The sequence below is a fragment of the Zonotrichia leucophrys genome, chromosome 20 (assembly GCF_028769735.1).
Source record: "Zonotrichia leucophrys gambelii isolate GWCS_2022_RI chromosome 20, RI_Zleu_2.0, whole genome shotgun sequence".
NCBI classification, from domain to species: Eukaryota; Metazoa; Chordata; class Aves; order Passeriformes; family Passerellidae; genus Zonotrichia; species Zonotrichia leucophrys.
Window position 1 is genome coordinate 14882598 of NC_088189.1, and position 13353 is coordinate 14895950.

General features: G+C 54.3%; 2 protein-coding genes across 14 annotated transcripts in view; both read right to left on the bottom strand.

The window, feature by feature from the left end:
• Positions 1-256: 256 nt before the first annotated feature.
• On the bottom strand, positions 257-7465 carry AAR2 (AAR2 splicing factor). The gene is made up of 3 exons (XM_064730179.1): positions 6689-7465; positions 5037-5266; positions 257-2157 (listed from the first exon to the last, which is right to left on the bottom strand). The coding sequence occupies exons 1-3, from the start codon at positions 7434-7436 to the stop codon at positions 1990-1992; spliced, it is 1146 nt and encodes a 381-aa protein (XP_064586249.1). The 5' UTR covers positions 7437-7465; the 3' UTR covers positions 257-1989.
• Positions 7466-8719: 1254 nt separating this feature from the next.
• Positions 8720-13353, bottom strand: part of EPB41L1 (erythrocyte membrane protein band 4.1 like 1) — a 63346-nt gene continuing 58712 nt past the window's right edge. For all 13 annotated transcript variants that reach the window (XM_064729684.1, XM_064729679.1, XM_064729687.1 and 10 more), the window contains 2 exons: positions 12617-12733; positions 8720-11549 (listed from right to left, as the gene is read on the bottom strand). In XM_064729684.1, coding sequence (XP_064585754.1) covers positions 11541-11549; positions 12617-12733 — 126 coding nt within the window. In that variant the 3' untranslated portion in view covers positions 8720-11540. The remainder of the gene's footprint in view (positions 11550-12616; positions 12734-13353) is intronic.

The window sequence follows — 13353 nt, forward strand, 5'->3', positions numbered from 1 at the left end:
CCTGCCTGGTGCCCTGGCAGGGGGCAGGAGGGGTGGCACCAACAGGGAAGTCACCATTGCAGTAACAATGGCCCTGCATACACAGCTCAAACATTGGCCACATTTCTGCTGGACTGGGGTGTTCACCACACTTTTGGAATTCCCCATTCCCTCACAAGTCAGGCAAATGTTGAAAGGACACACCACACTCTGAAACACATTCTACATCAACAGAATGGGGGAGTGGCCCAAGCATCACTTTCCAACTCGCTTTCAAAACATTTAAAAGGTTTATTAAAACCTTATCAAAAATACAACAGAAGACTCAATGGAGACAATATTACAGTGCCAGGAGCAGAGAATCTTTCCAAGCATGTGCTCACCCACACAATGGAGGTTTCACCTTTTAAGCCTTTAGCTCCTCTCAAAGTCCTGTCCATCAACTCCTTCTTTGCTCTCTAGTGCTGGAGATCACTGCCTTAAATCCTGACTGGAGCTCAGGTGCTGCCACAGTGACAAACTGACCCTCCCAAATGTCCCAAACCCAGGTTACCCCTGATAACAACTCAAGGAGGGTAAAACACAACTATAAATCTACAAGACTTTTCTTAACACCTATACAGGATATTTGCCCTTTAATTGTGAGTCAGCCATGGCATTGCTCACCTGTCACACCAATAAAAAGGGTGCTGTGCCACACTGGGACAGGAGGGCAGCACATTCCTCATGCCTGGATTTGCAGGTGGATGGGACAAGCAGCAGCAATCCATGGTGCAGGACAAGGCAGAGGCCCCACACCAGGAAACTGTCCCTGAGACTGAAAACTCTGATTTGTCCAGCACCAGAGAGCCTGTGGAGCAGGGAGAAGGAATGAAGAGAAGTTTGGAGGTTGGATGATGTCTGTGATTGTAAGATATGTGTGTGCTCTATTTGCCATCTGTCAGAGCTGGGGCAGCTCTCTGCTGTTCCTGGGGCAGTTTTCTTTCTCTCTCCCACAGCCAACCCTCCCTCCAGGAGATCTCTGCTGTCCATGGCCACTGAGTGTCCCTGCAGGGCTGATCCAATCCCAGCATCCCATGGGGAGATGCTCCGCCCAGGGGAGGAGCCAAGCATTCCTACCTGGATCCAATCTGAGCCTGGCACAGCACAGCAGCCTTTGCCCCCTGCATTGCCAGAGGAGCAGCTTTCTGCTGCCCTGCATGGCCAGAGGGAGCCCAGGCCCATCTGCAGCAGCCCTGGAGCTGCAGAGGAAAACTCCCCCCTTGTGCAGGATCCCTGCTGCAGCAGAGCCACAGCTGGCACTGCAGGAGGGCTGAGCCCCCCTGGGATGGGGCTGGGACACCCCCTGGCACACAGGGGGCAGGGACTGTGATCACTCTGGCAGTGCTGCTTTTTGTATTATTACATTTGTATTTTTAATTTTCCTAATGAAGAACTGTTATTCCTGCTCCCATATCTTTGCCTGAGAGCCCCTTAATTTCAAAATTGTGACAATTCAGAGGGAGGGAGTTTATATTTTCCATTTCAAGGGAGACTCCTGCCTTCCTCAGCAGACACCTGGCTGTTCAAACCAAGGCACACCCCCAAAGCAGAGGTGCTCCCCAAGCAGGGATCAGCTCCAGGCCAGCAGGGGAGGGGAGCAGGGATGAGAGGACAGCTGAGTGCAGGATTGTGGCAGTGTCAGGTTTAGGGCTGAACTCCATGATATCAAAGGGTCTTTTGGATCTTTAATGACTGTGTGACTTTGCCTGTGGTTTGTGTCCCAGGAGGTGACACTGCAGGAGGGCTGGGAAAACCCCAACCTGTCCAAAGGTGCCACATGGCAACGCTCAAACTCCTCCAACACCTCTGGGCTCCTCACAGAGCTCAGCATCCTCCTGGGTTTCCCACATCTGCTTCTCCAGCAGAAAGAGGATCAGCTTCAGACACAGCCCTCAAGAAGCTGGCAGGGCTGCAGAAGAGAAGGAAAGCTCATTTTAGAAGCTGTTTGCTCCTAAAGGGCCCTTTGGGTCAGTCCACCTGCACACCCTCAGGCAGCTCCACCACCACAGGGGCACAGTCCTCAGGCTCTGCCTCAAAGTCCCATCTGAATTTCTTTGTCAGGTGAGCCTTGAACTTCTCAGCCTTGTTCCTCAGAGCCGCATCCACAGCAGAGCTGCAGGTGCAGGAGAACAGCACCTGAAACAAAGAGCAGAGGTCAGGCAGAGCCCAGCTGGGCACCTGCTCCCTGAGGGACACCAGGCTGGGATCCTGCAGCTCTGGGGGGACCCAGCCAAAGCCCACAGCTCTCACCTCCCAGCCCAAGCCCATCCTGCCTTCCCAGCACTGAGCAGCACCACACACATCTGCACTCAGGGCAGAGCTTGGTCTGAGGCAGGAGGGTGTTTGAAACTGAATTTGTACTGTGCAATTCTGAAATAGGCCCAAAGGTGAGCTCAGGAAAACATCCTGACAGAAGGCATTTTAAAAAATTCAAATATGAGTAGGCAAACTTCCAGCAAGTGTCCAAAGGCCAGCAAATAATTGCACCCCTCATTTGCATGGGCAGAGATCTCCCAAAGCATTTCTGTAACAAGGTATTACCAACACTTCAGGACACAGAGGAAACTTAAATACCTTAAATGTCAGAAAGGAATGGGAGCTCTCTGGAAAAGCTTGGTTATCCCCAGCACAGCCATCCCCTTGTGCACAGGGTGCTGCAGTGGGGGGGAACCTCTGCCTTCCATCCCCAAACACAAATCTATTGACATGTCACAAACTCAGCCTCTGCTGGACTCAGGGGAAAGCACCTGAGTGTGATGAACAGGGCACTGAGCCCAGAGCCCAGCACTGCTCCTCCTGAACTGAAACAGAAATAATTGCCATAAAAAGAAATCTCCTCTGGGGAAAACACAGCCTCTTATTTACTGGAAGCGGGATAAAACACTGACAATGCGCAGCAAAGTTCTCTGCTTTGTGGATGAACATTTGCCTTTTTCTTGCTCATTCTACTGGAAAACTGCCTCTTCCTAACAGAATTCTTACACAGAAATGCTGCTGGTAGGGAAAAATGATTAGAAGATTTTACTTCCTACTTCTTCTCAATGAACTGCACATTAAGTTAGTTATTTCACCAAGCTGTTTTGTTTTTCCTTTAAGCACTGGTAGGGCTGCAGAGTCACTGGTGGCTGTGCCGTGCTCCTCTTGCCTTGGCTCAAACCCCAAAAATGAAGCTGCTGCTTCCAGGGCTGAGCAGGAGCTGCAGAGACAATGCCCTCCCCACAGCTCTGCAGTCTGTGTGTGCAGTGGGTAAGGCAAGGCCCAGAGCTTCCCTGGCTCCACTGAGGAAATCCCACAGGAGCAGAGCATGGAGAGCTCAGTGAGGAGGGGCTCAGTCTGCAAAGGGAACGTGGTGAGTCCTGCAGGGCTTAGGGGTGATCCTGAACCAGCACAGCTCCTGCTGAGGGGGTGAAACACAGACTGAGGGAGCCCAGGGATGGACAGGACTCAGGCAGCCAGAAGGGTTTCCCAAATTCTGGGTACTGCTGGGAACTGACAGCACTGCTCTGAGCGTGCTGCAAACACAGCTGTGCTGTCCTGTACTAGGATGGAAAAAATCTACCAACAGAAATAAAATGTAAATTAAAACCTTCCTGAGACTTGTAAGAATCACAACTGAAAAATCTGAAAGCCACTTGATTAAAGCAATGCTTCCCAGAACATCTTACCCAGCAATTAAACCCAAACACCTTCACCTTCCCCACAAGTACAGCAAGGACTTGGGGTCACCAAGGAGAGGAATGGAACTGCACCTGCAGCAGAGCTCCCTGCTGGGCTGCTTCCCATTGCTCAGCTTTGTCAGTGCCTGATTTGGGCTCTTTTCTGTAAAATAAGCCAGTCTGCTGCACTGCCAGCATGGGCACCAGCAGTGGATGTTGGGGAAGATGAAACAGGAAAGCCTTATCAATATGATTGTCTGGCAAAAGATTTTGAGAATATGGAAACTATAAGCGAGATTGAAATGAAAGCAAGCTTTGAGATCCCTCAGTTACTGAACAACTGGAAAACAATGGCATGGCCAGCTGAAAGTAATCCCCTTTTGAGGGAACAACACCCTCTGCTTGCAGACAGGCCCAAGGGTCAGAGCAGACCCTACAGCTTGGCAGAAGGGGCCCAAAGAGGAGTTTTTAGGGTTTAAAATGTAACACAGTATGGTAATGTAATGGCTCTTATAGCTGTATGTAAATGCTATAGGATTTGTATCTTGTACTAGATTGCTTAGTGAGAAACAGAATATTCAGCACAGAAGAAGATTTATGGTATTGTAACGGGAACTTTGCTCTCTTACTCTCTTACCCTCTCATCCTCTCTCTCATTCTCTTTCCCACTCCCTTTCCTTCTCTCAGCCTGCTCTGGGCTGTGTCTGGCAGCTCCCAGCAGGGCCCTGCCCCCAGGCCCTTTGCAATGAACCCCAAGTTCCAGCCCTGGCTGCCGAGATCTCTCCTGTCCATCTGTCTGCCTGTCCTGACTGTCCTGCCCCATCACTCCTACCGTGGGTAACTGCTTTCACTGGGCTGAGGCACACACCTGCCCCACCTGTCCCAGCAGAGGCAGCACCTTTTGCATTTTGGAATAACCATTAATTCCCTCTGGAGAAGAACTTGACTGCAGGAAATCCTCAGCTGTGCTAAGCAATGGAAAAGCTTCCTTAACACCATCACTGCCCTTGTCTCAATAAAGCTTTGCTGCAGCTTCCCTGCACACTGAGCAAACCAGTCCAAAAATCAGCATCATCAGTCCTTCATGCCAAAGCTTTGTGTGTTGTTTTTTCTTTTGAAAAATGAATGGCACTTTGGAAAAATTAAACAAACAGACACCCTGCTGCAGTTGCCCAGCCTCTCTTGTATCTGCTGAGCTGAATTTCTCACTGAATAAAAGAGGCAAAAAGTCAAAGTGAAGCCCTGAGTGCTCAGACAGGCTCCCATCTCCCACACAGCTGAACTCCTTTGGCAGCTTCTCCCCAGATTTGATGATGCCCTTCCTCCCACCCCATTTCCCAGGGAACAGCCCCAACACACCTGCAAGGTGCTGGTTAAAAAGTTGTCCTGGGAGACAATGTCCACAAAAAAATCTGCTGGGATCTCGTTGAGCTGGTGATAGAGCACGGAAATGAGGTTGATGTAAAGGTCCTGGTACTTCCCCATGGCCTCCTCTGAGCGGCACAGGATGTTCAGGAGCCTCTTCCAGTGCTCAAAGGCGTCATACACGTTCCCAATCAGGAAACAGATGAAGGCAAACTGCAACTCAGCTGTGTGGGTTCAGAGAAGGGAAACAAAACAAAACAAAACACATAAGACTAACAGATATCCTGGGGATGTGTCCTCCCCAAAGCTCCGCAAATGATTTCTAAACTCTGGTTTGGCTTTAGCAAAGGGCATTCAGACCTCAAACACTGACCCTGTGCTGCTCTTCAGCTGGAGCAAAGCAAAGCAGAACGGGGCAGGTCACCTGTAACTGTGGTTATCAGCACGGCAGAGGGACTCTACAGACAGCAAACACCACCAAACAACAAGGCAGACCTGCTGTTATTCTGTTATGGGACTGCAAACAGCACTGTCCTGGAATTCTGGGAGAGGCCAGCAGTGCCTTAACAAGTGTGTTTGCCTTGCTGAACTAAGAGCCAGGGTTCATCACACTGGATGCTTGGTATCAGCTGCTTTGCCACCATTCCCTAAGGTTCTCTCTACATCCTACAGTTGTTTTTGCTAATTTTGAAAAATAATAAGTTGTATAATGTTAATGTACAAAAAATGAAAGAAGGGACAAACAAAGGCTTATTCCAAACCTGGGTTCCAGCTGGGAGGGCTTCTCCCTCCATCGTGCAACAAAACAAAACCCTGCTCCAGGACCTCCACAAACCCAGCATTTATTTGTATCACAGGTTGCAAAACAGGCTGGGGAGCACTGAGCTCTCTCTGGGGGGTGTGGTGTCCCCACAGCAGGGCTGGCACAGCCCGGGCACTGTCCCTGTCCCCAGCAGCACACACAGAGCTGGGCCAGGAGGGGCCGGTCCCTGCAGCAGGAACCAGGCCCACAGCCCTGCCCAGCCTGACAGGAACGGGGGGCTGGGGGTGCCCATCCCCACCCGGTGCTCCCAGCACTCTGTAAGGTCCTGGGAGGTTCCTCACGAGGTTCCCTGAACAGGGAAGGTGCCGGACACCTGGGCCACCTCTGACAGCTGCTTTTGACTTCACCTGGGCTGCAGCACCATGTTCCACACCAGAGTCACAGAACAGAATGGCAGAATATCCTGAGTCAGGAGGGACCCACAAGAATCACCCAGCCCAGCCCCACCCCTGCCCAGACACCCCAAAAACCCCACCCTGGGCATCCCTGGCAGCGCTGTCCAGCCCCTCCTGGAGCTCTGGCAGCCTCGGGGCCGTGCCCATTCCCTGGGGAGCCTGGGCAGCGCCAGCACGCTCTGGGGAAGAACCTTCTCCTAATATCCGCCTAAATTTCCGCTGACAGCTCCATCCATTCCCTCGGGTGCTCTCCCTGGTCACACAGAAGGGAGATCGCAAGCTGCAGCTCCGGCCTCAGTCTCCTCCAGGCTTTGGGAACAGCCCCTATGGCTGCTAAAAACTCCACAAACGCCTGTCCCGCACGGAAGAGGCGCCTCGGCACAGGCGGCACCCCGAGCACAAAACGCCGTTTCCCGGGCGGGGCTCACCGAGCAGGCCCAGGGGCTGGCCGGGGTAGCGCTGCTCCATCACCCGCTGCAGGGCGTAGCTCAGGTCCATGCTGTGCCGGGTGATCTCCTCGGGGCTGGCCCCGTCGGGGAAGGCCTGCCGGGGCAGCTCGGAGAAGCGGATCTGGGTGCCGGCCCGCGGCCGCATGCGGGGCAGCCGGGCCAGGCCCTCGGCGTAGCTGCGGCACTCGGCGCCCAGCGGCGGCCGGTGCTGCCCGGCGCGGTCCCGCGTGTGCCGCCCCGCCGCCTCGGGCAGCACCTCGGCGAAGGCGCAGATCTGGCCGCTCTCGGGCTGCAGCTCCTCGGCCGCCGCCTCGCTGATGAAGTTGCTCAGCGACACCCACTTCTTCAGCGTCTCGTAGGGGTAGGGCCCCAGGAAGGGGTCCAGCTCCCGCAGGCCGTCCCGCAGCGCCTCGCCCTGCTCGGGCGGCTCGGGCCGCACGGCCTCGCCCGCGGGGTCCCAGCGCAGCACCCGCACCTCGCGGCGCCGCAGGCTGAGGAAGCGGCCGGAGCGCGGCCCCGCGTCCCGCCCGCCGCCGCCGGCCGCGCTGCAGTGCACGAAGTGCAGCCCCGGCGGCACCATCTTCACGCCGCGGAACCGCGGCCCCACGGCCCACGCGCTGTAGTCGATGCCGAACTCGGTGCCCTCGGGCACGTCCAGCACCACCACGGTCGCGCCCTCGAAGAAGAGCTGCCGAGCCAGCTCGGGATCCGAGCGCAGGGCCGCCATGGCACCGAACGGCACTGCCCGGATATCCGGGCCCGGCGGTTCCGGTCACGGCGGCGGGAGGAGCCTCCGCCCGCCCGGCCCCACACCGCACCGCGCTCGGGCGGGGCTGGGCTGCGCGGGCTGCGCAGCGGCGGTGCCCGGGGAGCAGCGGGAAGTGCCCCCCGATCGCCCCCGGCTCGGTCCCTGCTCGCTCGCTGTCCCCTCCGCTCATCCCTGGCTCGCTCCCTGTTCCCATCCCCAGCCCCGGCCCGGCGCTGCTCCCCTCAGCCTCTCCGTGGCTGGCGGCTGCTCCCCGCTGAGCCATTGTCCCCAAATCCGGCCCGCAGTCCCCTCAGCTGCCTCCTGCCATCCCCCTGGGCCCCCGCGCTTCCAGCCCCCAGCGGGACAGACGGACAAGAGCTGTGCCTGGGACTGATGGATCGAGAGGGCCCCCCGGACAGACACACGGGACCCTCACTGTGACACACAGACCCTGTCCCAGCACCACATCCTCCCTCCCAGGACAGCAGACGGGCTCGGGGTCCCCAGAGAGGGGCAGTTCCAGCCCTCCCCGCACCCCGGGCACTCTCACAAGCACCTTCGCTGCCCGCGCTGTGTCCCAGGCTCAGCACTGGCACGAAGCCGCTCCCGGCTCCGGCAGCCGCAGTTCCCGACCTGGCAACATCTTCATCTGCCCTTGGGGCGCTGAGAGCCCACCTGAGAACTGCGCCCGCTCTGCGCTCTGCAGCTCCGGACGGGTGGGGAGATGTTGGGAGTCCGGAGGTGGCCGTGGAGATGCTCCGAGGGCTGGAGCCCCTCTGCTCTGGGACAGGCTGGGGGTGCTCACCTGGAGGAGGCTCCAGGAGAGCTCAGAGCCCCTTGCAGGGCCTGCAGGGGCTCCAGGAGAGCTGGAGAGTGGCTGGGGACAAGGGGGAATGGCTTCCCAGTGCCAGAGGGCAGGGCTGGATGGGATATTAGGCAGGAATTGTTCCCTGGGAGGGTGGGCAGGCCCTGGCACAGGGTGCCCAGAGCAGCTGCGGCTGCCCCTGGATCCCTGGCAGTGCCCAAGGCCAGGCTGGATGGGGCATCCTGGTCTAGTCAAAGGTGTCCCTGTCCATGGCAGGGGATGGAACAGGATGAGGTTAATATTCCCTTCCAGCCCAAGCCATTCTGGGATTCTGTGATTTCTATGATCTTCTTTTTACACAAAGCCTGGTATTTCCATGTGCAGCGCTCCCATTGCAAGGTTCTCCCTTCCCTTCTCCATCCTCTCAGTAAGGAAAGAGTCCACTGAGGCCCCTGGGTGATTTAGCATCAAACACATTTATTTCACTTTTATTGAATACAAGAACAGTGAGCACACACGCATACACCACCGAGCACTGAAAAGGAGTATGACCAAAGGGGGAGAGGGAGAACAAGGGAAGAGAAAAGGAGAGTTAGTGAAGGAACAACAGAGCGTTGCAGTTGGTTGGTAAGGTGCTTCTCAAAGAAAAATAAATATTATTATTATTATTATTATTGTTACTGTTATTATTACTCATGCAATCGCAGGCCAGGTTCAGAATGAATTTGTGGGATTGGGTAAAAACAGGCACTCATGTCTCCCACCCCTTTCCACAGAAAAGGCCCCTGGAAGAAAACAAGCAGTGGCCAGCTATCTGAAACAGTGTGGTGATGGGCAGGCTGGGGCTGAGCAGCAGTAAGCCACACCTTGCCAAGAAAACAAGCAGTGAGCTTTTTTCTTTCCTTTTTTTCTTTTTTTTTAAGGAAAAAAAAAGTTTTGACAGTGCCACCCATGAACACGCTGCGGGAGCCAGGGGCTGCTCACTGCAAACAGAACTCGCAGCAGCCCAAGCACAGGGAGCCCCACTCTGTAAAGCTGCTCAATCCCAGGGCAGCCTTCACTTCCCGGGCTGGGCACCACGCTGAGAGCAACTCTGCAGGCTCACAGCAGCCTCGGGTGGGCTGTGGAGGTGCCCCAGCCAGGCGGGCTCTGACCCTGAACTGTGCCATGGTGAACACCCTCCACCACCCCTGGCAGTGCCTCTGCTGGGCACGGCTGGCTTGGGTGCATTGGGGAAACAAAGGGCACAAAAGGAGCCTCTTTGCAGCTGCCCTAAGTGCTGTGAGGCTGGGGCTGTGCTCCCTGGAGGTGCGTGGCTGGCACCTGGGCACGGGCACTGGCACTGGCAGCAGCCCTGTGCTCCTGCCTTCCACGCCTCTCTGCCAGAGAACAGAGTCACTGGGGAGCAGCTGCCAGGGAGCAGCTCCCTGCTGGGCAGTGCAGGTGGGAGCAGGGGCTGCCCGCGGCATCCTCGTGGCTCTGGAGCTCCTGCTCGGGCATCCTGCGAGCCCTGGCAGGGCCTGGCACAGCACACCCGGTCCTGGGCACAGCCTGTGTCAGGGGTGGGAGACTAAAGGCAAAATGGTGCAGAATCATGGGCCCTTCTGCTTCTGTAGGAGCTAGACACAATTCCAAGAAGGAAACCCATTTCTTTCCTTTCCTTTCTGGTTTTGGTTGGGAGCCTACCTGAACTGCCTGTTCACAGTGTTCGGGGCCCTGGGCTTGGCCCACGGTCCCCTTCCAAAGGCAGCCCTGGAGGAGCCTCGGCTGAAGGCTGAGCTGGGAGCAGCTCCACTGACACCTCCTGGGCTCCCCCATCCAGCCTGGGAGGCTGGGGGCACTGCAGGGATGGGCACAGCACGCTCCCTGCACTGCCCATCCCATGGCAGACAGGGCAGCACTGCCAGCGCTGTCCCCAGCCCTTTGCCATCACACCCCTGGCAGTGGGGGAGGCAGGGCACAAGCAGCCCCTCCGCCTCTGACCCTACTACAAAACTCAAGTACGTCCATTATTGGGATCCAGAAACAAAGCAAACCCACCCCACGCAGGGGCAGGGCTCCTGCAGGGGAGCCCCGAGCCCTGCAGCTCCCCCCTCGCTCCCAGCTGAGCCCGTGCTCTGGGGCTGGGAGCCCCTCCTGCTGTTGGAGCTGGAGCCTTCCCTGCCCCTCCAGGTGACGCTGCCCCTCCAAACCTCACCACCACACACTGCACATCACCATTAGGACACTCCTGTCCCTGTCCCTCTCCCCTTCCCCCCCAGCCAGCAGCAGCCAAAACCTTTCCCATTCCTTCCTGCAGGACTCACAGTCCCACGGGTGATCTAAGAGTCTCCAAGTACACCAACCACAGTCAATCCAAGAGTTAACCATTTAAAAATGTTGGCATCGTCTGTACCAGCACTGTTGAATTATTTCAGCATTGTTCCCTCCCTCCCCCTCTGTTATATAGAATAATATACAGAACTGAAATGCACATCCATATGAAACCCCACAGGCTGCTCGTTAGAGATGAGAAACCATGTACATATCATTTGCTTTGTTTGAAATGAAACCCATTCCTAAATACCTTCAGAGAACAAGAGGTTGGACAAGTGCACAGAGAAGATAAGGAAGGGAAGGGGAAGAGTTAACAGAACCCCCAAAAAATGCAAAAAACCAGCATGGAATGAGGAGAAGGGCGAAACGACACTTGTGAATTGGAAAATAACTCTAAGGTCATAACTTGAATGTTTTTCTCTCTTCTTTCCAGAGGTGGGGAATGGTTTTGCTTCTGCTTGTGGTTTTTTACTTCAGTTTGCTTACTTGCTTTGTTGCAAAGCAGTTTTCCTTTTCATTCAGTGTGCAACAAATGAACTCATGATTGTGTGTCCTTTCATGTAACATGCAAGATGGTGGCTTATTGTATTGTTACCAAGATTATTGTTATTATTATGACTTTTTAAATCTGATTTGATCACCAATCCAGGAAATTCTTCAATTTATCTGCAGAGGGTTGGCTTTGTTTGTTGGTGGTGTTGTTTGCTATTCGTTTCCAGCATATAGCAGCAGTGCAAGGATGCATTTTGTTTCCTGTTTATATATATATATATATATATATATATGTATGTATGTATATATATATATAATATATTTGCTATTCCTTTTTTAAAAATTTTTGTCTCTTGCCATGAACATTGCAGCCAGGATGTCTATGTCTTGCTGATAAATCCAGCATGAAGGCTCCTTCTCCCCTGTTCTCCAGGTTGGAATACAGATGTTGGCTTCCAGGAACATGTTGGTCAAGATTCCTGTGCAAGGCAGATGGAAAGGACCAAGTCATGGAGTGCCAGTCCATGGAGGCTCCTCTCTGCATGAGGGCACTGGATAGAAACTTTGCAAACACTTGGGGCCACGGTTTGCATTTAATTAGCAGGAGCTTTGGTAATTAGCAGGAATTCAGGCACTGGGCTGGTGCTGGTGCAGGAAGGACATGAGGGCAGCTGTCACTCCCTCACTTTAAGCCATTCAGCTAAAACTGGGTGGATCCTATGGGATGCAGGAATGTCTGGATTCCTTTGTACTGTGGGACAGGGTGAGGCAGCTCCACCAGCCTCTCATGGCCTCCCCAGCTGCACTGCTGGTCACTTTTCCAGGCTTAAAAGCTGCCAATCAGAACCTTCATATGATAAAGAAATGGAAAACCCCAGTTCTGAGGAGCCTCTCCAAAGGCACCTGCAGCCTGGCTCTGCCAGAGCCCCCAGAACTGTTCCCTCTCCTCTGCACCTCAGTCCCCAGTGCTCCCACACAGGGCTCTGGTGGCTGTGCCAGCCCAGGGGAGCTGCATCTCCAGGCTGGCAGGGGCAATGGGGTCAAAGAGGGGGTTCAGGGTGGGGCAGGACTCCCCAAGCCCTAGAGAAGTGTCTGGGACTGTGACAGCTTTGGGGTGTCTGCAGGGAGGTGCAAACCTTGTGTGCTGCTTCCTACACCTGTGTGTGTATAAAAACTAAACCTGGAGATCTGAGTGGGACTGAAAGCCTGTACGGTTTTTGTAAAGCAAACATAATTTCTGCCAACATTGTTCTGATACTTTGGCTTTGCATAACCTGTAGCCAAGTGCCTTAGCCTACCCAAAAACCTGAGATCCCTCATTCCCTTCCCACCTCAGGGGGATGAGCAGGTCCTTTCCTTTTTACATCAAATGCCTCTGAGCCCTGTGCTGAGCAGGACAGCAGGGTGACATCCACAGCTTCCTGACCACAACCAGGTGGCTGAGCCCAGAGCCACCATGCCACCCTCTGTGGGGACCAGAGACCGTGACCTGTGACACCGCCATTACCAGCAGGTGTAAATCACACCTGGCAGCTTCTCCACCTACCTGAGATTTCTTGTCCCTTTCCTCTGGAGAGGGCTCTGTTTCTCTGTACACCACAGCTTTGGTTACCAGCATGTCAGGGTGCTGGAGTTTTGCCTCTTTGATTGCTAAAGCCAGTGCCTGGAAAGCAGAAGGGTGAGAGAGAGCATTTATCCTCCCTCTCCTGCAATCAGGCACCCTGACTGCAGCCAGAAAGCAGCTGAGCAGCATTCCAGGGAGCAGAGTGGGATTCCAGGAGGACAGGAATGCAGGGGTTCAGAGCTGAACCCACAGCAGATGGGCAGAAGAGGCTGAAGCCCAGCATGGGAATCCAGCATGATTGGGAATTCATCCATGACTCGGAGCCCCCACGAGCTGCCTTTCTCTGCTGTTTTTCTGTACAGATGTGCTACTGAAACCTGGGCAGAGGAAAACACTAGAAGAATCTACAGCAATTATCAAATTCATTATTATAATTCTAAAAATTATTTCAGAGCCTTTTAATTACTTTATCTCTTTATTTCTTTTTCTTAAGTAATGAATCCCTGTGAGGCCACAGGGAAGTGACCTTGTGGACCTAAAGACTTGTGTCAGTCTTTGTGATTTCATCCCAAAAGTGTGTCACTTTTGTCCTCTGACACTGAGGCACCGTCACCTGGAGGCTCAATCTGTAGTGAGATTGTGCTGGAAGAGAGAGGTGACCTGGGTCACTTTGGAGTATTTCAACAGAGAAAGAACACACAGAAATGTGTTTATGACTG